General features: G+C 38.1%; 1 protein-coding gene across 21 annotated transcripts in view; it reads left to right on the top strand.

Moving 5' to 3' along the window:
* NRXN1 (neurexin 1) overlaps positions 1–21,430 on the top strand; it is a 728,334-nt gene that overhangs the window by 623,058 nt on the left and 83,846 nt on the right. For 13 of the 21 annotated variants that reach the window (XM_072858461.1, XM_072858465.1, XM_072858462.1 and 10 more), the window contains 2 exons: positions 6,571–6,660; positions 8,142–8,461. In XM_072858461.1, the coding sequence (XP_072714562.1) occupies positions 6,571–6,660; positions 8,142–8,461 (410 nt within the window). The remainder of the gene's footprint in view (positions 1–6,570; positions 6,661–8,141; positions 8,462–21,430) is intronic. The other 8 variants (XM_072858477.1, XM_072858476.1, XM_072858472.1 and 5 more) reach the window with 2 other exon arrangements.

The following is a 21,430-nucleotide window of genomic DNA, read 5'->3' as shown; positions in this document are numbered from 1 at the left end:
ATACATCTTCCAATAAATCCGATTACTGGATTCTTCTTTAAGGCAACCTAAGTTTTGCTTTGTGTTTAGCAGTGTTATGAGCCACCGATGAGATATTTCACTTTGCTATGAAGACTGCTGTCAGTCATTCTTGAGCAGAATATCCTCTTGGGATACCTAATATCCATTATAAGGAATTTGGGAGTCCCTGCAGGGTGAAAAGGACCATATTATGTTATGGTTATTTAATATGAACTTGCCAGGTTTGACACTTTAAAGTCTGGAGAAGTCATACCTCATGGTGGTTTCTTTTTTTATAGGTTAGCTCTTCTGGAATAAGGTAAGGCATTGTAGAGTTGCACTCATTACATATTTGCTGCAGGTTCTTTCTCCAACTTTAGAGTTTCTTTGCACCTTTATCTTCTCACCAAGCTGACGGTAAGGTTTGTTCAAGATGTCCAATGGGAAAAAATACACATCCTAGAACTGTGTGTCTACCTGCCCTTTGAACACTGGAGGAGGCCCAAATCAGCCTTCTGGATATGTAACTCCTCGTCTTTGAGTCTGACCAGTGTATCCTCCTCCATCTCTCCTAACTCACTGTCCTCCACATTGTAACAGGTAGAGCAGGCATATTTTAGTAACAGAAAAAGACACACAGCTTTATCTGATCCATTCAGAACTTTGTCATTCCTGGATCAAATACCAGATGGCCAAGTCTGTAAGCACTCAGCAAAGATCTGGGTCGGAGTCCCCCACAAACACAGTGATTTCCTGGGGTGAACCTGGACCTTTTGTCCTCTGCCCCATCCAACCCAGTCTCATGCTTGTATATCCTGGACCCAGGGGGTTGTGATGGAAAAGGTGATCTTGTGTTTGCAGGCATAAAGGCAAGCTTCCTGATTGCTGCTGAGGACAAGATGCTTGCAGGTAATAGTAGGGCTATTTAGGAAGGCAACAGGCAGGATCGGATGATGGGATGTGCTGCAGACTATTTAGGACCTAAGTTTGTTAGGAGCAAGGCTTGATAGAGGTCTACAGTGGCAGGTGAAGTAAGGTTATGTGCTAGCACACCCTACTCATCGTGCATGGAAAGTCTGGGAACATACTGTGGGTCTGCAGCGTACATGTGGGTGGGGAGCCCTCGCCTGAGTGACCTTTCTAAGGGTTCCTTGGTCAAACAGAGCAATGTAGACATAGCTGCTGAATTCCTTAGATGACAGCTAAAGACTATTTAAATTTGAATCTTAATATAGCTTTAGAGAACGTCTGTATATTGGCTATTCAAAATGCATTACAGCAGCATTGTATTGTTAACATCAATTTACGCTGCGACTATGATGACACTGAAAGCATCCACGTATGGCCAGGACATGGAGCCAGTGTGAACACCAGCATGACAAAATTATGTGCAAGTCATGTAAAAGTTTGTGCTTGCAATTGATAGCACTTAAAATATCACTCCCTCTTTTGCTGGGAAGAGGCAAGCTGCACGTGCAAAATCATCTGTTGCACAAATTTTAGACCACAGTCTTTGTATCTCCAGTTTATTCCAACATTAATATATACTTGTATACACAAGTGTGTGTGCACAGTAATAGATGATTTGATTGAACTTTAGTATGGGCCATTACTGAGATTGTGCTTTTGTTTCCTAGCCTGGCCATGTGAGACACTGTGTGGACTGTTTGCCCCTGTACCACAGAGCTGCTGTGGCTTCCTCCCATGCCGTGCAGATGACACTTCAGTCAGGTTTCATCCCTAACTGCATCTGGAGGAATGATAGGGGTCTCTGCCTTCCTCTTGCGGATGTCAGGGAGTCATGGTTCAGAAATAGCAGTGTCAAGATCATGATGAGCAAAACTAGGGAGAGGGGGCTTTATAAATGGAGATAGATCTTGGTTTCATCACCTTGTTATTTATTTCCCTAGCAGATCACTTGAGACTAACAAGGTGAATTTGTATTCTGTTAAAGGGTTTGTTTCAAAGAAAATATTCTCTAGTCTAGGTTGTTCTTCACAGACTCTCGATTTTCAACCTTCTTACTTATTCCCTTTCAAGGATGCTGCTATTTCACATCAATAACTGACACTTTTATTTCAGAGAACAAAATAGAATTACACTCCAGCACTGACAATATAATAAATCAGGAGGGATAAAATACATATTAGTGAAGTTCACATAGTTGGTTTGTCCCAGCTGACCTATAGATATAAAGGTATGATTAAAGTTTTTTTGGATTGCTTCTTCTCAATCTTGCCACAAGATTTAGCTTCGACTCAAAGATTTGACCTTTGCTGCTCCTCTCTGCTTACCTTGATTCTTTGGAATTATTGTTATTCCCTTGAAGCCTTTCTGCCCGCACAGAATTAACACTGTGTTGTGACAAAATATTATCTATTTAGCAGAAGAATTAAGCCATCTAGAATTCAATCAGGTTAGACAGTGTCACAGTGCACATCCTGAATGAATCATTTCTACCTAGCTTTTTAAATCAAAGAAATCTTGGCCATATAACCAGGAAGTGTCATGCTGGATAGTCACATAGCTGTCTACAATTAAAGTTTAGGCATATCAGTTGTTTTTTATGAATTACAGTTGAAAAGCATGCCTGCCAGAGCACTTAATCTTTCAGATGGGTAACAGAAATAAAATCTCAAAGCCACAGGTTTATTTAGAGTATGAAAATATTTATCAATCTTCTTGGAAGTGTTTTTACTGAAGAAGTTTCTTGTGGTTCACCATATTGGTAAAAACAAGCATAAATAAAGGAAGCATGAAAAATGTGCACTGAATACTCCTGAGAAAAACAATATGTGGTATTTATGTTTTCCCTACTGGGGATAAGATTACCAGATGAAGTAAATGCACATAGTTTTACTGAATTCAGTGGGGCTATCCAGATTCATTGTAGCTGAGTGTATGACCCAAACCAGCTGTTTGGGAAGGAGCAGTTATTGAAATGATGTGTGGTTTTCATGATGTAATAATAGGATATTTGTTGCTTTTAATGTCATTTGCATTATTTTCAATGCTACGTATAATGTTTTTTTTTAAATGTAGTTGTTAAGTTACCTATGTGTCTAGTAGTTTCATCATTACCAAACCTATGTGTTCTCCTTGAAACTAAATCTGGATAAGTTCCACACCATTTCCCTCTAGCCCTTCCATTTATATTATATACTAGAAGAATTTAAGCTAATGTAATAGTGTCAAATTGAGATGCATTTGACAATGCACTTTTCCTCTGATGAGGGATGGGCTAATGTAATCAGCAATTATTTTTTTGTGTGACCTTTACAAATCAAATGGTTATTTCCTTGCTTTTCATTTGTATTTTGCTCCCAGTGGTGCAAGGCTGCTGCAGTTAGTATAAAACATAATTTATAGACAGAATCACATTATAATAGGGTGCAATATTTAAAAAAAAAAAAAAAGTACTGCATGGATTTTTTAATGAAATAATTCAAAGAAATGTATAAGCTGGTCAAGATGAAATTTATGCTGTTAATTCACAGAGGAGTTTCCACGATCACCATAGAGATGTCCTGGAGCAGCTGCCAAGGAGTGAAAGTGGAGGCAGCAATAAACCCTTGCCTAGGATAAGTCCTGTGTTAGTAATGGAATTACAGCAGAGAGATGCCATAGTGTTAGGGATCTAGACTGGTGACTGCAGAGGGTCCTGCTACCAAATGCACCTAATTTACACCCACTGGCTGAATAAACAACATAGAGTTTAATGCCTTCCCAACATATGCAGTTGTGAACAGTGTTTCACTTTGACGTGACTGTATGGTTCTTCTGAGGTCTAGGGAGCATTTCTTCATGAAAGGCATCCAGTAACACTGGGTGAATCTGATGAGTGAATGATGATCTACATCCATGAGACTTCTTTCCATTGTGTTAATAGATTCCTTAAGCCCGCAAACCTCTTCTGAACAATGTAGCCTTTTCTTATAAATGACATAGAAGACTCCCGCCCACCCCCCCACCCCCCTTTTTTTTTTTAAATATAGGTAACATAACAAAAAACCCCATACCCAACAGTAACAAAACCTCATGATTCATTTGTTTTAAGTTAAGGAAACCTTTTGGAAATAGGGTGTTCTCTGACTTATTCAGTGAATCAACTGATAATGCCTCAATAAAAACTGTAGAAACATCTTATTGACAAGCTAAACATAAGTGTTAAAAGTAACTGGCTGTCAGGGAACATATATTATTAACTCACTGGTGGAGGGGGTGGTGTGTGTATATATATATATATATATATATTTTTTTTTTTTTAATAGAAGGTACAAATCCAGAACAGAAACATGGAGGATAACACTACTTACCTTTGTTCCCATGTTGATCACATGACAGTTTGCATGTTTTTCCTGTACTTCTCAAATTTCCATTTAGTCATAAGTTTGTTGTAAGTGAAGGAACCCAGGATAAAGAGCAGTAATTTTAAGATCATAACAGGAAAAAATATTTAAGACATTTTGTATTCTCACAACATCACAAGAGTTGTGTTCTGAAGCCTTTTATTCTAAATTTTCCGTTTCTTGAAAGGCAGAAAAATTAAAGTTTCAGTAAAATATTGTCTTACAGATAATATTTCTGAAAGTTGAGAATAAAGCAAAATATACATATGAAAAAAAAAGTATATATTTTTATATATACACCCATGCACTTTTTAATATTGACATGCACGTAGAAGTTCACATAGCATATTTGCCCAGAGAAGTTGTGGCACCAGCTTCTGTGGTTGCCCAGAGAAGTTGTGGATGCCCCATCATTGGAAGTGTTCAAGGTCAGGTTGAATGGGCTTTGAGCAACCTGATCTCGTGAAAGATGTCCCTGCCCATGGCAGGGGTGTTGGACGAGATGATCTTCAAATGTCCCTTCCAACTCAAACCATTCTATGATTCTACACTGGAAAGTGAATAGGAAAAGGACATCCTCTCAAAAGAAAATAGATCAGCTTTTGGCATAGTGAACTATGTCCGTGCTAAACCAAATGAGGGAGGCATGAAACATGGAAAGTAGTAGTTCATGTCACTGCAGAATAAGTATCTGAATAATACCACCATGCGTTTTGGCACAGAAGCTGTTTCTCTTGCTATTTCTGGGGGCTATGATACTGATTCTTCCCTGCAAGCCTGTTATGGCTTGTGGTGCTGATAGCGGGGGTAATTGTCTGACAAACTAGAACGTCGATTTTCTGAATTTGTATAATACTTTGGTTTGGTAATTAGCAGTATGATCCTTCTAGCTGAAGAAAATGTATTTCTGAGCACTGCATGGCCTACTGCATCCTGTACTTCCATTTCCACTGCAGATACAGGACTTGGTTCGTTGGTGGGTTTTGAAGTCAAAGACAGTATGCACATTTGAGCTAGTAAGATTGACTTTGGATTTGGACCTGAATTAGGAATGGCTGCTTTTTACTCATCTGGCTCTTCTTATCTCTCAGGTTCTTTACTAATATGAACCAATACAATGGAAGAAAAAGGTATTGTTTGTCTAAAATACTACTGCCACCAAAACCCTGTATATTGAAAGAAATATTTAGGTTTACCATTCTCCTAAGAAAAGTTCTAAGTAGAAGACATGGTTTTCAGAGAGATCACATCTATAGCATTCAAACACAAAAAGCTATAATTAGAAATAAATATTTAAAGTTATCTGCTAATTATTCCTCGTTGTCTGATATTTTTCTGACTGTACCAGCCTTATTTTATCTCATTGTTTTATTTGAAGAAGTCAAAGATCTCTGCACAGACTGAGAATAGATATGGTTTGCAAATATGACAAGTTTGTGCTTTGCATTGCCGGGTTCTGGTTAGTTCTGAACTTATGAAACCTCACTACAGATGGCCTCTTGCTAAATTTTAAAGTGCTTCCACATTTCAGTACCAGGCTACCTTTCAGCAAGTCACTTTTGTCAAAGCCTTGGTGTTCCTTCAAGACATTGTCAACGTGTCCTATGAGAATGTACAAACAGTGAATACCCTGGTCTGTTCTGTACCATATATTTGAATCTCTGGAATTTATTTAAATGAAGCGAATAAGAATGTCTCTTTTCTGACTAGGAAATAAGTTACAGCAGGTCTATTTCTAGACAGCAGAAGTAAGTGTGCCTTAGATGGTGATTAAGAGTTGTGTTCTTCTTCTTTAAATGACTAACCTGGAGTGAGAGGTTGGATGTCTTTTGAAAACTTAAACCTGTTTCACCTGAACATGTTTAACTAGTTAATAAGAAACATCAAAAAAGACAAAACCCTGAGGTCAATGATCATTTTTTGTAAAGCCATTCGATGATGTTTAAATTTGTTTTTTGGGTCTGTCTATAACATAAGTTTAATAACCTAGCTCAAATGCAGATTTCTAATTTTCAATTAACATAGGAATAATTTTGTTTGCTAAAATAAAATAAATGAATGAATGAAAAGTCTGAACCATGAAATGTTCTAGGTAGCACTTTTTAAAATTCCAAATTTCAAAAAATCATGTGGCAACTGTATAGCTCAAGCTTTAAGTATTAACTTTTAACCTTTGACCTTACAGATTTTAACCAATGAAATGTCTCTTTAAACTTTAAAGGAAACAATGATAACGAGCGCCTGGCGATTGCTAGACAGCGAATTCCATATCGACTTGGTCGAGTAGTTGATGAATGGCTACTCGACAAAGGTAAAAAACATTGATTAAAACTTCAAATAAAAAAATAATTTGAACATAACCAAGTAGTACTTCATTGTAACACTAATAAACATAAAAAATAAATTTCAGTAAAACTAAATTAAAAACAAATTTTAAAAAGTAAAATATAGAGTAATATTTGCATACCTTGTATAATAATTTCTATACATTTCTAGAAGTACCAGCTGTTTAATAATCTTACCCTGTTAACTTAAGGTTAAAGGGACTGTTAAATATAATCCACTAACTCAATCTATGAAGGTACTCATAGCAAACATTAACCAAAAATTATAAATCATTCATAGATTATATTACATGTTCCAGCATCTAAATTATTAACTAAAAATATATGTAGTTATGATATCTTCATTATGGTCCTGAAAAAAAATTTGTTTAAACTGTAGGTATCTTAAATAGTGGGCAATATGAATTGCCAGTCAAAATGAAGTCCCTTTAACGTTTGCAACCTTCTAAGGGGATTTTGGAACAAACACTAATTAAAACAGAACTTAAAGTTGTGTGCATGCTTTTTGTGAGCAGAAACCAATCTGCTAAAGTGACTATTCTATTTACTAAGAGTGGTACTGTTGCTGAGGATTTCTCTGTTTAATGGAAATGTGCCATGATTTCTCCATCGGTATGTGTATCATTTCTGAAGCCGCTTTTACATCTAAAATCTTTTATTTTAATTGATAGCCTTGCTGAAAGCCAATCAGACATCTATTTTTGAATCTGCCTCTGAGATGTGTGCCTCAGTGCCTCTGTGAATCTGCCTCACTCAGTGTGAACCATGTGTTTCTTTTCAGTGTGGATGTTGAAGGAAAATAAACATTTAAATACAAAAAGGAAACATTTAATTAAAAATGTAAATATTTTATTCACTTATGTAGAGATATGACAGATTACTCCATGACCTATTCTTTAAAATTCACTGGACCTAGTGACCTGTTGGCATATATATAGACTCTCTCTGTGTGTATATACATATTTGTATGTGTCTATACATACATAAGCTCACATGTACATACTTAAAGCTATAGACCCTATGCTGTATTGTGTGGAAAAAACTTTGAAATGTTGGCAGACTTGAAGAAAAAGTAATCTTAAGGAATTAGAAACCTGGCATTCTTGACACACACCAAAAAGCTTAACACTGCGTTCAGGTAAAAGGGAGAGGGGGTATCATTTGTAGTACTAAACACATTTGCAAATATATTTGATTGGCCTTTTAGCAAAAAAAAAAAATAAAAAAAAAAAAAATCCTAAACCGTTGTAAATTAAGACAAATTCAAATGCTCTCAAAATTTATGCATTTCATGGACACCTCATTAAAAAGCAATGAATTATGAGTCAAATCCTTTTCTTATAGTTTATTGCTCTCATTATTCACCCCATGAAAATCTGTTATCACTTGTGTAGATTATAGTGTTCACAGTCAACATTTTTGCATGTATATAATATTATCTTCACAGGGCGTCAGCTCACAATCTTCAATAGCCAAGCAACCATAAAAATTGGAGGCAAGGAACGTGGCCATCCTTTCCAAGGCCAGCTCTCTGGTCTTTACTACAATGGCTTGAAAGTTCTGAATATGGCAGCAGAAAATGATGCCAACATCGTGATAGAAGGAAATGTGAGACTTGTTGGTGAAGTGCCTTCCTCTATGACAACTGAGTCCACAGCCACAGCGATGCAGTCTGAGATGTCCACGTCAGTCATGGAAACAACCACCACTTTGGCCACGAGCACCGCTAGAAGAGGAAAGACCCCGACAAAAGAACCTATTGGTCAGGTTAGTTGGCTTTCTCGACTTTTGCAAATATTTTCCCGTCTTTGAGTGTGGCTTCCTACATCGCATTCATTCTGCAGGTGAAATTGTTCCTGTTGAAGAAATGCATGAATTACAGATAAAAGTTCTGTACCATACATGGCTCATGGATGCGATGTTGATCAGCATTTAGAGGGAAAGTAAGGACTTTGCTGTTCTTCTAAATTAGGCAAAAACTTACCAGTTCAGACTTTTCTTGTGCTGAGTTTTTTTGCCCTGTCATCCATCTTCATAGTGGTGCATATTTTTAAATACTCTTTCTTCCTTTGATGACTTATATAAATTATTTTCAGTGTAGGAATGCAGGATGTCTGGAATTAGAGATAATGAAATGAAATGGTGATTTTATCCATGAGATAGAGAAAAGAGACCCGTTTTGAAGAGGGAACAGAAAGGAGGTGTGAAGACAAAAAGTTGGAAGAGGCTGGAAAAGAAGGAATTAGCAGTTTCTCTAGTCTCACGATTGATCATCATCTTGGGCAGAACTCCTCATAAGAAGGAGTGGCAGCAGAGGGAATTAAGAGCACTCTGCACCCTGGGAGACTCCAGAGCCTGTTGTTTACTGTTTGTTGAGGTTATTTGCATCTCATGAATTTAGTGATATAGTTAGTAGCTTTCAGGTTTTGTCAGGATCTCTGTCTAATATGTGGGGGAATTTAATTATTGCGAAAAGGTGGGATAAAACCAGGTGAGTGAATTAAGTACCTTCATCTTGTGGATACCCTGAGTAACAGCATTCAGAGTTTGTGCTTTAAAAACCTAAAATTTACCACGAGATTTCCGTGGCAGAGCAGATTCTTTTATATTTATTCTGCCTAAACAACAAACAAACAAAAACCCCAAACAAACAAAAAGGAACACTGCTAAAAGCTTCTCCTGTGTTCACTTGGTTCACATGCTTGCTTGTGCGCTCACTGTGCCATCAAGCCATGACAGCTGCACTCTGAAGTAGGACAAGGAGCAAAGAAAGTGTCGTGAGACATAGGGAGGAACAGGAGCACGACGTGATGAATGAGGTTAATTTTCTCAAGAATGGAGGAGAATGTGCTGATTAGGCTGGGAGGATGAGATCAGGTTGCCTGTTTTCTGTGTAAAACCTCAACTGACAGTTGGAATTTGAGCAGGGCATCAAACTCAACACTTCAGCTTTTCCATCTGTAGTATTTTGGTACACTTTATACTACAGATTGAAAACTACACTGATGTAAAAGTAAAAATTGTTATTTTGTATAAGGAAGCAGAACATTTAAGTTAAAAATGAGCTTTTAAAAAAATTTTTGACTTGTATTATCAAAAAACCACAGGTTTTATGCATTTTCCTTGTTTATTTAAAGTGCATGAGAATCCAAAAGGGAAAAAAAAAGGGGGCAATAAAACCCAACTAGAGATATATGGAACCAGCTGCCTCCAAAAAGTGGCATCCATTGCAGATTATAGGTTGCAGTTCTTTTACTGATTATTGTAGTTAACTACAGTGTTTTTATTAAATAGGCCATAAATTTTCTTTGTTATTAATTCTGTTTTAAATAGTATCTCCCATTTTATCATCCAACCAGTCTGATCTCAGTATTTTGCAGCAATGAAACGTACGACTTCATCAAATTTGCACAGAGGAAGATCTGCATCTAAAAGGGCAGGACATCCTCACAGTGTGGAAGAATTTGGGCTAAATTAATGCTACTAAATTAAAATTAAACGAAGTTAAACTGTTCTAACAGTTCCCAGCATGCTTTTGGCCTCTGCCACTCGCTCAGGTAACTCCCAGGCACAATTTGGGAGGCAGAACGTCACAGCGAGCTTTCCCAATTGGCACTTTGCACGATTTGTGGGCAATGGGAGTTTACTGGTATAGTTGCTGTGCCAGTTGGCCTCAGCTTCCAGGAATATTCCCCAGTATGATTTACTCACTTGTTTGGATGTCTAGCCACTAAGATTTTTCTTTTTTAGGTGCTCCAATGGCATATATGGCGAAGAAAAAAGTTTCTTAAGCTAATAACTATAGTGAGGTATAATTTTTTCTGAAGAGGGGAAAGAGACGATTAGGCAAAGAGATCTTCCATAGATCTTCTGATTCTACACTGTGGTGCCTGAAATAAGCTGTGACCCTTACTGACTTTATCAGAGCATCTACACAATTTATTTAGAGCACCCCGCTGCCACTGGAGCAGAGTGACTTCAATGCAACCGTGCCATTCCTTCGACCCCTCCTGGCTGAGCTGGCTACCCCACAATGCTGTCAGCACCTGCTCTTTGATGTACCAACATCATGAGCCTCAGGCAGGCTCCAGGAGCATCCAGAGGTGCACAGCGTCTTGCCAAAGCACATTCTGCGGGTGAAGGTTTAGATCAACCTCTCTCACCTGTTAGCCTGGCTGATGCGAGTCCTTGATGCAGCTCATTTGAAAAAACTTGGCAGGACTATTTTGTATCTAAGAGCCTGAACTCAACATTTCTGAGGAAAGCATTCAGTGTTAATGCCATTACAGCACATGGTATCCTGAGTCTATAACTGAGCCCTTCTTGCCATTAATAATACACAGTGGTTTACTTCAGCTATGTCTAAACATCCTGCCTGGTAGGATCTGTGTTGTCATTATAGCTATACGCTTAATTAGTCAGGGACTGCACTGGAACGCAGTTTGCAATCATGCCTGTGATTTGATTTGAAGAGATTGATAACATCCCAAAGTCAAAGCTGAAATTTGTCTGCAGGATGCTATGTTATTCATGCAACAAACTCAGACCTAGGAAGCTACTAAATCAAATTAAGGACATAATTTATTCTCTTCATTAATACCTGTTTTCTTATTCTACCTGCATGTAATAATTTCTGTGCTAGTGACCCACAGGACTCCCACGGGTTTATCTTGCAGGGTGCTGAGTAATCACTTTCCATCTTGATGTCACTGGGAGATGAAGGCACTCACCATCTCATGGAAAATCTACTTTTAATTTCTGCATTCCCTTTCATTTTTGTCCTTTACATTTTTTTCTGATTTTTGTTTATATATAACCTCTGCAAGAGTGTCAACTACATTGACATACTGTAATGCACAAGAAGCAAAGTTACCTTTCTAGCATTAATTAGGTTACTGAAGAAAATATGCAGCTGAACAGCAATTGCTAATGAAAAAACCTTACGTTATTGCAAACCAGTGCGTGTCTGAAATAGAATAGAAGCAAATGATCTAATCAGTCAGAGATTGTTTGCTCCATTTGCAGAGGTATTGAATTCAATTAAAGATTACAATACTTAAAGAAGATCATTTAAACCTCTATTTATAGGAAATGTTCTTTTAAAAATCTACAATGTTAGTGCTTAAATTGATGGAGTGTGTGCTTCTCAGCAGATATCTAACTAATGCAATATATGATACAAGATAGACATGATACTTCCAGAAAGTATGTTGAATACTGTTCTGCATGATTTTAGACAACTGAGGTCTTAGCGCTTCTGAAAAAAAAAATACTTTTTGTTAGTGACTCTGCTCTAAATGAAGGTTTTTCCTACTTGGACGCTGTGTCATATTTTAAGAATTGATGTTTTGGTGATGACAGACATCTTAATTATTATACTTGTAAATGTAGATTTTTCAAAGGGGAGAAAGGTACTCAAAGCCTATTGAATGTCAATGGTAGGTGAATGCCTCATTTTCCTTAGAGCCTTAAAAATCCCACCCCTCCTCTCTCTTTGATTATAATGGCACCTAGAGCTGTCAGCCTTCATGCAAGGCACTGCATAAACACATAGGAAGTGACAGCCCCTGCCTCAAATAGCTTACAGAATAAATAAAAGGTATCAGGTAAGGAGGGGGGAAAAAAAGATTAGGAGGTGGGAGGAAGAGGGAAATAAAGCAAGCATTGCGCTGTTTCAGTGTTAACAAGCAACGTGCAGATTTGCAGCCATCGTGGGAGGGATAGTTTACTGCCTGGTTTTTGATCCAGGCTCTTCAGATAGCAGCCCCTGAGCTACAGCTGTCCTGTAGGATCACCGCATAGCTTATGGTAGACTCTGGAGCAGGCTATTTAAGGGCTGGGCTGCCCAGTTTGTCCCAGCTGGGCAGTTGGTGCAAAGTCAGCACCAGCTGAGTGGTTGATGAGATGTTTTCTCCACTTTGCTCCTCACTTTGCCATTGACATTTGAGGGAACCCAGGGCCAGTGGCATGGGAGCTGAGGACTGCGGGAGAGGTCCTTCGCTCCCCCCACACTGGACGGGAGGAGGTTCAAAATTTTGCATAACTTTATGAGCATGAAACGAAATCCCCAACCTTAAGTGTTACAAGAACAGGACTTCTGTTAAGTGAAAATACGCAGCTATGTGTTGCTAACTTTTGGTGAGCTGAAGGTATGCACTGGGGCTCAGAAATCATTAATTTGGTCTAAGAATATCATCTTCTTTATGAAGTTATCCAGTAAAATGATGCAGTTAAGTTCTTTATTCTTTTTCTCTTTTATTTTTGACACTTTTTAAAAGTCTCATTTGCAAGTTTTTCTATTCAGTCATGAAGGTGATAAACTTCTTTTAAAATTGAAAATAAAGGAGATTCACATGTTGTATAACTCCAGGAGCCGGAATGTTAAGCAAAACATCAAGTACTGCAAGGCTTGCAATAAAAATTGCAAGAGTTGGCAGAAGCAGAAGGGCTTCAAAAGGACTTTGAGTATGGGTTTTGCTTGAAGTAGGATAGCACAATCAGGCCTTTAGTATCTCTTTGGCATGGCTTTGTGGATCTGTATTAACTGGAAATCATAAATGAAGTGATAGTAAATCAAGAATAATATGCTCATTTCTCGTCCGTTTCTAAGGATTTGATTATGACAGCCCATCCACAGAGCAGCCTCTGCTCTCATGCGTTGGAAACTGTTTCTGAAAGTTGTGTGCAAAATAGCTTTTTTTATTTTTCATAAGGGATTCTGGCAGTCCTCTTTGTTCTCATCAGAGTGGGCTCTTATCAATAACACTAAGCCACTTAACCAGCAATTGCAATACACTGTGAGATGATTGCATGTTTTAGAACAATAAGCACTGATTTTTGGTCAAGCAGAATTAAATTGACTTCATATTAAATTGATGAGCTGAAATTTGGTCAGTTGCCTTGGAGGGCATACCTCAGGTGAAGGTTATGTTTCTTTACGTGTATTGAAGCAGCAGATTTAAATGGTATTCACTGTAGCAGGGACAATGACAGGCTTGGCTCAGTGTCTTCACCTGCCAAATAAAAACAAGCATTTGAAAAAGACAGGGGTGTTTTCCATGGAAAGAGTTCAATTTTAAGAATGGTAGTTGAGTACATGACCTTTACACAGGATAGTAAATGTGATTAATTTTAACATAAATTTTATGGAGACACATTAATCATTAAATCAATGTAGTTAATAGGAAGAAGAGTATTTTCCACCCATCTTGGTTTAAAATTATCCACTGCATGGTTTGCAATGCCTGTTCTTATACACAGGGGTTGGGTTCTTTCTGTGCCTCTGCGCTGCTGCCATTTCTTCTCTGGATGTTCACACCAACCAGTCAACTTGGTCCTGCTGGGGCCAGTTCATCAGCTGGCCTTCCCCAGGGGTCTGGTAAATCACAAGGATTTGACTCAACAGATGCTTACTAGTATAAAATGAATCCCATAGCTTCCAGCACTACAGTGCTCAGTACCCATACATGCTCGCTAGATGACAGAACCTGGGGAATTCAAATGTTAAGGACAAATCTCATTTGCACTAGGATGTCTATGCAAATATGGTAGTTGTAGAAGTGCTCACTTTTTAATTGCAGGTAGATAGAAAATTAGCTAGGTGCATGAAACCTACACCGTTTTTTTTGCCTGTTTTTTTTTAAACTATCAGACTGTGCTTTTTTAGTTTCTTCCAATTATTTTTGATAATTTGATTGTTTAATTAATTAATGAACATAATTGTTTGTTAATACTGACACTCAACTAGGATCTCTAAAAAATTAAAATAGGATACCGTGAACATTAAAATTCTCTAATTATGTTTTAGTATTTGCTACCCAATTAGATCTGACTTTCCCATTCTCCTGCAAAGTATTTGTATATTGATTATTAGCTCTTCAGTAGGAGCACTGAAGTTATATAAATAGGGTGGCTTTAGAAATGCAGCTTTCAGCACACCTGCGTGTTGGGTTGGCTGATTGGTTTGTTGTTTTCAAGCATGTCTTATGTGGTTGCATGTTTGTCTGTCTGTCTCTTAATAAATATTGAATCCCTCAATCAATTCAGTCAAATCTGTCATTGGCAGAAAGATTTCAAGGACATTAAGCTCATAGAGAAGCCAAATTACGTGAGTTCTGCTGCCATCCTGGTCTTCTGTTGCATATTGCAGAGCCGTGTTTCCCCCCATTTTGTGTTTAGAAAGCAAAGATTAAAAAGAAAAACAAAGTGAATGTGCGCTTAGGATGAGGTTTTCAAAAGTTCCCTCAAACTCATTAATGTTTTTCTATTACTTCAATGTTTTTGAAAATCTTATCCGAGACATTTCTATAGGTAGATACTATATCAGAGTATTCTTAATGTGTAAGTTACTTAAGAAATACACGCTTTTGTGCATGCAGCCTTGCCATTGAACTCCTAAATAACAGCGATTGTCGTTAGCTTTATAGTCTACGGAGAATTTTGCCTCTGAAACCAGAGCTTTGTGTCAAGCTCAGAGGATAAGACTTGATGTTAGTTGGTTAGCATTTGTTAGAAAGGAGGGGTTCATACAGGCAATTTGTAGCACACTGGGGCACCAAAGGCAAATCTTGACCAGTTGCTTGAGAAACTACAGGCATAAAAATGCCTGGACCTGATCAGCAATGATACTTCACATCTGCTACACTATACAGTCCAGAGAAGACCGACTTCTGGGTGGGTTGCCTTGTCTTTAGCTCTGCTGTGGATTAGCTTCAAGAGGCACCATCCAGCCTGGTATGATGCATTTGGGTCATGAGACATGCTGCAAAGCCTAGTCTTTCACAGGTATTACCTGAGAAAGAGCAGCATGCAGGAGGCTGTCTCCATTTCATTCTGTGAATTGTTACTCTGACTTGGCAACAGAATTTCAAAGAATTAATGGAAACTTGGAAGTTGCTCACACTGGCACCCTTCCATTGACATCCTTTCTTTGTTGTCGTTCAATGTGAAAGCTGACTGGGATAGGTTTCCAGTCGCTCAAAAAGGAAGCCAAACCATGCAATTTCCGTTAAGCCAGAGGGGTATGTCTAAAGCCTGGAACAATGCTTTGAAAATACCCCCTACAATTTGTACGCACAGGAGAAAAAAAGTTTGTAAATTAAATTAAAACATTGTTAGTATCCAAAGGACCTCAAGACGCTTGTCTAAATTGTTGGTTAATTGGTTGCAAATCAAAGTTTCTTTTTAAGTTCAATTTGGGAAAAAAGGATCTGAGGCCACTTGCAGCTTCGATTTTGTTGTTCTTGCATGTTCAAATGACCAAGCTCATTTATTACAAAGTCTGCTTTATCATGTGTTTTTTTTAACCCAAATTGGTGTTATTCAGTCTCAAATTCTGGCTCATTGCATTTTTTAAATACGGTGAATTTTAATTTTCAAGTAGAGCAAACTTTATCTTGATACTAGCATTTTTTCATAGCATGCTGCTTTTCTCCTAATATGTTGTTCGTGTCACGTTAGCGCTGTAATATTTCTAAAACATCCCTTTGCATAATATGAGACATGGTATCTAATGGTTACTGAGCAAAGTCAGCCCCAAATTTAGCCAGTGATTTGTTGTTGGAGAAATATTTCCCTTGCATTCACAGGCTCTTTCTTCCAACTGCTTTCTTAGGAAGGGCCCTCTCATATGAAGCGGTGCTTGGTTCTGTCTCATACTCCATATCTCTCTGCTCTTCCTCCTCAGTGCCTCCCAGCACACTAAACAAACCTCATTACATCAGGATTATACAGAAATTTGATTGTTTCACCCAGGTGGAACAAGAGGCTGTTGCAGAGTTGGTGACCCATAACCGTACAGTCACATAGCTGTTACGCACTTTTCTGCATTTGAGATGGCTGAAAAGGCCTGGGTGTTACAGTCACTACTGATTTTCACTAGCCTTGCAGGATAGAAATGCTTGCATTGTGTCTGAGAGCTGCTGTTCTCCTGTGAAAAGAAAGCGATAGTCATTCAGTCCCCTTATCGTTCACTGAAGCTGTGGTAAGCCTGAAGATCTTGTTCACTGTTTTCTTTGGTGAATTTCTATGACTGAAGTACTGTGTGTTTTACATACTTGGCTCACACAATTTCCTTTCAGAAAGCATGAAATAATTCTATTCTACATTCTATTTCTTTACTTTTGTGTATGATCCCTCAGAGCTGAGGGAAAGGAAGATAGATTGAGTTGGGGTGTGACTCTCCTCTCCCAGCGGTAGGAACCCAAAGCAGGTAACCACCTCTGAAAAAGCACAGCTTAAATGTGCTGCTACACTTGCAGACCCCCCAGGGTACTGCAGCAAAGTATCAGTGCAAATGATGACTGCAATAGTTTTCATGCTATACGTATATGAGTGGCGCTCAGGTTGATTACTGCAGGTTGCAGTGTTCAATGTGCTTTTATGTATGGCTGGCAAGGGCCCATCTACGATAGTACGCTGTTTCATGTTTTGTTGAACATCAAACATGTATCAGAACTTTTCAAAGTGTAGGTGATACAACCATATTATATACTGGACATTTCTCTAAACATGATGGTGACAGTAGTGTGTGAAGCCTTTCTGCTCACTTACTATTATTAAGAACAAAGCTTCATTCACAGGCACACCTGCTTCATAGACTGCAGATCACTTTCTTTAATGAAATAACTCTTGGGACTATGTTCAGTTAATAAGTCAGTATAGAAGGTTTATTTAAAAAATATTTGCCTTTTTTTTTTTTTTTTTCCTGTGGGTAGTACCAACATCCTATCTCTGTCTTGAATAAATCAATAATTAATTTGTGACTTATTTCATTTAATCTGTTAGCTAAAGTTGTCTTTATTTGCTTCCATCTGATATTCAGTATTTGATGTAAATAGCTGGTGCTCAGGTTTTGTTTATATATGGGCATTGCTTCAGACTTAGATAATTTCTAATAGTTATGTCTCCATGCTCTTTACCTAGAGGATTTGCAGTTCTGTTACAAGTAATTTTGCATGCAGGCAGTGTATTATTTCTTTGCATAGTTTTCCTTTCTTTTAACCACTCTCTGTTGAAATGTCCCTTTTTTGCAGTATGGTTTTGCAAGCATATATATATATATATATATACACACACATATACACACACTTATAAAAGCCAGAGGAAGTTATTAGTTTGGAATTTTTTTAATGCAAAGGTGAACAGTAAAGTCTCTGAAGTGACTTCAGGAAGAAGCATGTGAGACTTGCCAGTTTCTCCCAAGAGGGAACATAAATGATGGGCAGGGACATCTGCATTGAGGAAGAGAAGAACTGAAGTTGTTCCATTAGTTGTCCCATATAGTTGGATCTAACTATACCACTCTCTCCTAGAAGCGTATAGAAACACAGACTGAGAAATAGGAACCATTTCCTTAAAATCCACTCTGGAGAATGAGATGATATATTGACCAATTAAACAGAAATCAAAGACGTAGGTTTGTATTCATACCTGGGGGAAATGATACCATCTTCCTCCAGTTCATCTCTCATCAATAAATTAACCGAGTACTTCCCTGCTGCGAGATGACGATGGGGTGAGGATGAAATCCATTAATGGCTTTGATTATGTTCAGATAGATTATTAAGATTATTGTCTGTATCTAGAAACACAGAATTGGAAGTATCAGGTTTTAGGAGAACATGTAGCAGGTAAATTAGAAGTAGTTCTGGAAAGAGCAGAAACAATGTGGGAGAAGGCCCTTTTGAAGAGATTGCATGGTGCTGACATACCTTCACATCAGGAAGAAAAAAGGCTTGCATGGGGAACAAAACATATGAAGGTATAATGTACTGTATTATTTTGCTACATCTTTTAATCTAGCCACATACTCAATGTTTGGGATTTTGTGGGTGGATTCTGTCAAGAGGGAAGACTGAAGAGGTTGACAGGGCTGTTGAAATGCCCATCAGCTCGCACGAGGTTTTGCTCAGCCCCCAGCATAACAGTATAAATATAGAGAACACATTTATTCTGACATTTTCCTGCTTTAAAAAAAAGGATGAGGTCAGAATAAATGGCCTTAGACATATCTTAAATGACACTTGCATATTATTTTCAGGTTTTTAAAGCAGGGCATTAGTATCTGTGCTGAGTAGATGCCGTGATAATGCTGGGAACAGCAAGAGTGAGATTCTGATGTCCATGTAGCCATAGGTGACTCCACTGACTAATAGATTCAGGAGTTGATCATTTGCTTTTCTTTTCCTATCCAGATTCTCCTGTGACTTTCACAAATGTGCTGGTGTTAAGTATAAAGCCCTAAGAGAATATTCTCCCTTCCTTCTGTCTATTTCTGGTCAAATTTTGGGAAAACTAGTGTAGATCCAGCCTCCATGTTACACAAGGCCATGAATTCACTAAAATTAAGTGTCTGGGAGTTCTACCAAATGCTTTAGGGAGATCCAGCTAGACCGAAAGTGTTCAGTAAAGCTGATAATTCCTTACATTAAAACTAAGACTTAGCTGTTTAATTTCAGGCTCCCAGAGGTATGGAATACAACAGTCTGAATACATTTTCTCTAGGTGTGATGGACTTGCTGATTTAATCCATATCGAAGCATTATCAATACTTTTGTATATCATGCCACAGTGTAGGATAGCAGTGGTAGCTAGATGTGTATTGCCTTCTAAAAACTACAAGTATTTGCATACGTATTTGAATGTATAAACATAATTTTTTTAGTTACATTTTTGTGGTGATGTCCAATTACAACTAGGATAGCATAAACATTTAAAATATTTCCCTGATAATTTCATTTACATTAACATTTCCTCTCCCTGAGGTAGATGCTGGTAGCCTGAATCATCACGTGCAGGAATAGTCTAAAAAATAATATTTTCTAGAGTAATCCAAACAGCCGTATTATAATTAAATGAGAGATAAAGGCAGTTGTAGCATTTGCTTTATGAAATGGCAGTCATGGTTAAAGCCATATGCACAAGTGGCAGGAGAGGAAGGTTCAGGATGTGATTATTGTTTTTCTCAATGAAATGATTGATGGAAGAATCATTTGGGATGACCCAAAATAGTTTTTCCATTTTTATCAGCAACATAACAAGAACAAAGGAACACAAACTCTTTTGTTTGAATCTATTTCTGTTTGATTTTTTTTTTTTAATTCTTTATCGTTAGGTTCAGGCAAATTTGAAAAAAAAAATATTCAAAATGAAAATTCAAACAAGACCAGTGTTTAAAAAAATGTTTTGAGTGTATTACATTAATCTAATTAGACACAAATCTGTAAATGGCTGAGATCAGCCCAGTGTTTTCAATCAACTGTCCAAAAAGCTTTACAAATTTGTTGTGGCAGTGCCTCCTCTGTAATCTTAACTGACCTTAGCATTTAAACTTTTGCAATAGTTTTGCAGTGCTATGAGTCCCCACAGAAACAGACACCGTTATCTATTTTTTCAGTGTTATACAGGTAAGCCTTTAGAGGTAAACCTCTAAAGAAAATCCTACCATGTGGGGCAAAACACTTAATTTAATATCTTCATATATTAAAAATAGCTATCAGCTTGCTTACCCTGTGAATATATTAAAGTGCTTTGTTTTTCCATAAGAGGGAGTTAACAGATGTCTGACATGATAATTCCACCATATGGCAATTTCATTTTCTTTCTAGCGCAATATTAAAATGATAATGATGAACACTGAGTAACATTGTTAATCTTAGTAGGTCGAAATTTCACCGTTTAAGAAGGAACAAGTGGTGGTTTTAACTTGGTATTGAACATCACAAGAGGCGTATTGTGGTTTCCCCTCTTTAGTCCTGGGTTCATGGTAATATGAGCTAGATCACCTAACAAGACTTCACCACCTCTGAATTGCAGGATGCTGATAGTGGTGAGGACAGTAGCCCTGTTCAAGGGATGCTGGTGAAGCTCATGGGGTAAATATTCTGTTTTCTGGTAACGGTGAGCAGGAGAGCTAATGCATTGCCTATATGTTTCTTTCACATTATTTCTATTCAGCAACAGTTACTATAGACCTCTCAACATCAAAGCATACCATTTGTCTTATGTAAAGTTTATCCCTCTGTCTTGGTGATGTATGTGTGTCGTGGTTTAGCCCCAGCCAGCAACTAAGCCCCACCCAGCCACTCGCTCACTCCCCCCCCGTGGGATGGGGGAGAGAATCGGAAAAGTGAGAAAACTCGTGGGTTGAGATAAAGACGGTTTAGTAGGTACAGCAAAAGCCGTGCACGCAAGCAAAGCAAAGCAGGGAATTCCTTCGCTAGTTCCCATGGGCAGGCAGGTGTTCAGCCATCTCCAGGAAAGCAGGGCTCCATCATGTGTAGTGGTTACTTGGGAAGAAAAACGCCATCCCTTGGAGTGTCCCCCCCTTCCTCCTTCTTCCCCCAGCTTTGTATACTGAGCATGACGCCATATGGTATGGACTAGTCCTTTAGTTAGTTTGGATCAGCTGTCCTGGCCATGCCCCCTGCCAACTTCTTCTGCACCTGGCAGAGCATGGGAAGCTGAAAAGTCCTTGACCAGTGCAGCAACAACTAAAACATCTCTGTATTATCCACACTGTTCTCAGCACAAATCCAAAACATAGCCCCATACCAGCCCCTATAAAGAAAATTAACTCTGTCTCAGCTGAAACCAGGACAATGTGAAAAGTCTTGGATTTGTCAGGTGAGAAGTCTGATCTGTGAACTGTTGAAGGTTAGGAGGGTATTCTAGGAAAGTATTAACTTCTGCTTGCCGTATTCCTATGCTCTTCCCAAGGCATCTGCTATTAACCAT

This window comes from Ciconia boyciana, chromosome 3, assembly GCF_034638445.1.
Source record: "Ciconia boyciana chromosome 3, ASM3463844v1, whole genome shotgun sequence".
NCBI classification, from domain to species: domain Eukaryota; kingdom Metazoa; phylum Chordata; class Aves; order Ciconiiformes; family Ciconiidae; genus Ciconia; species Ciconia boyciana.
This window is presented reverse-complemented; position numbering and strand designations above follow the sequence as displayed.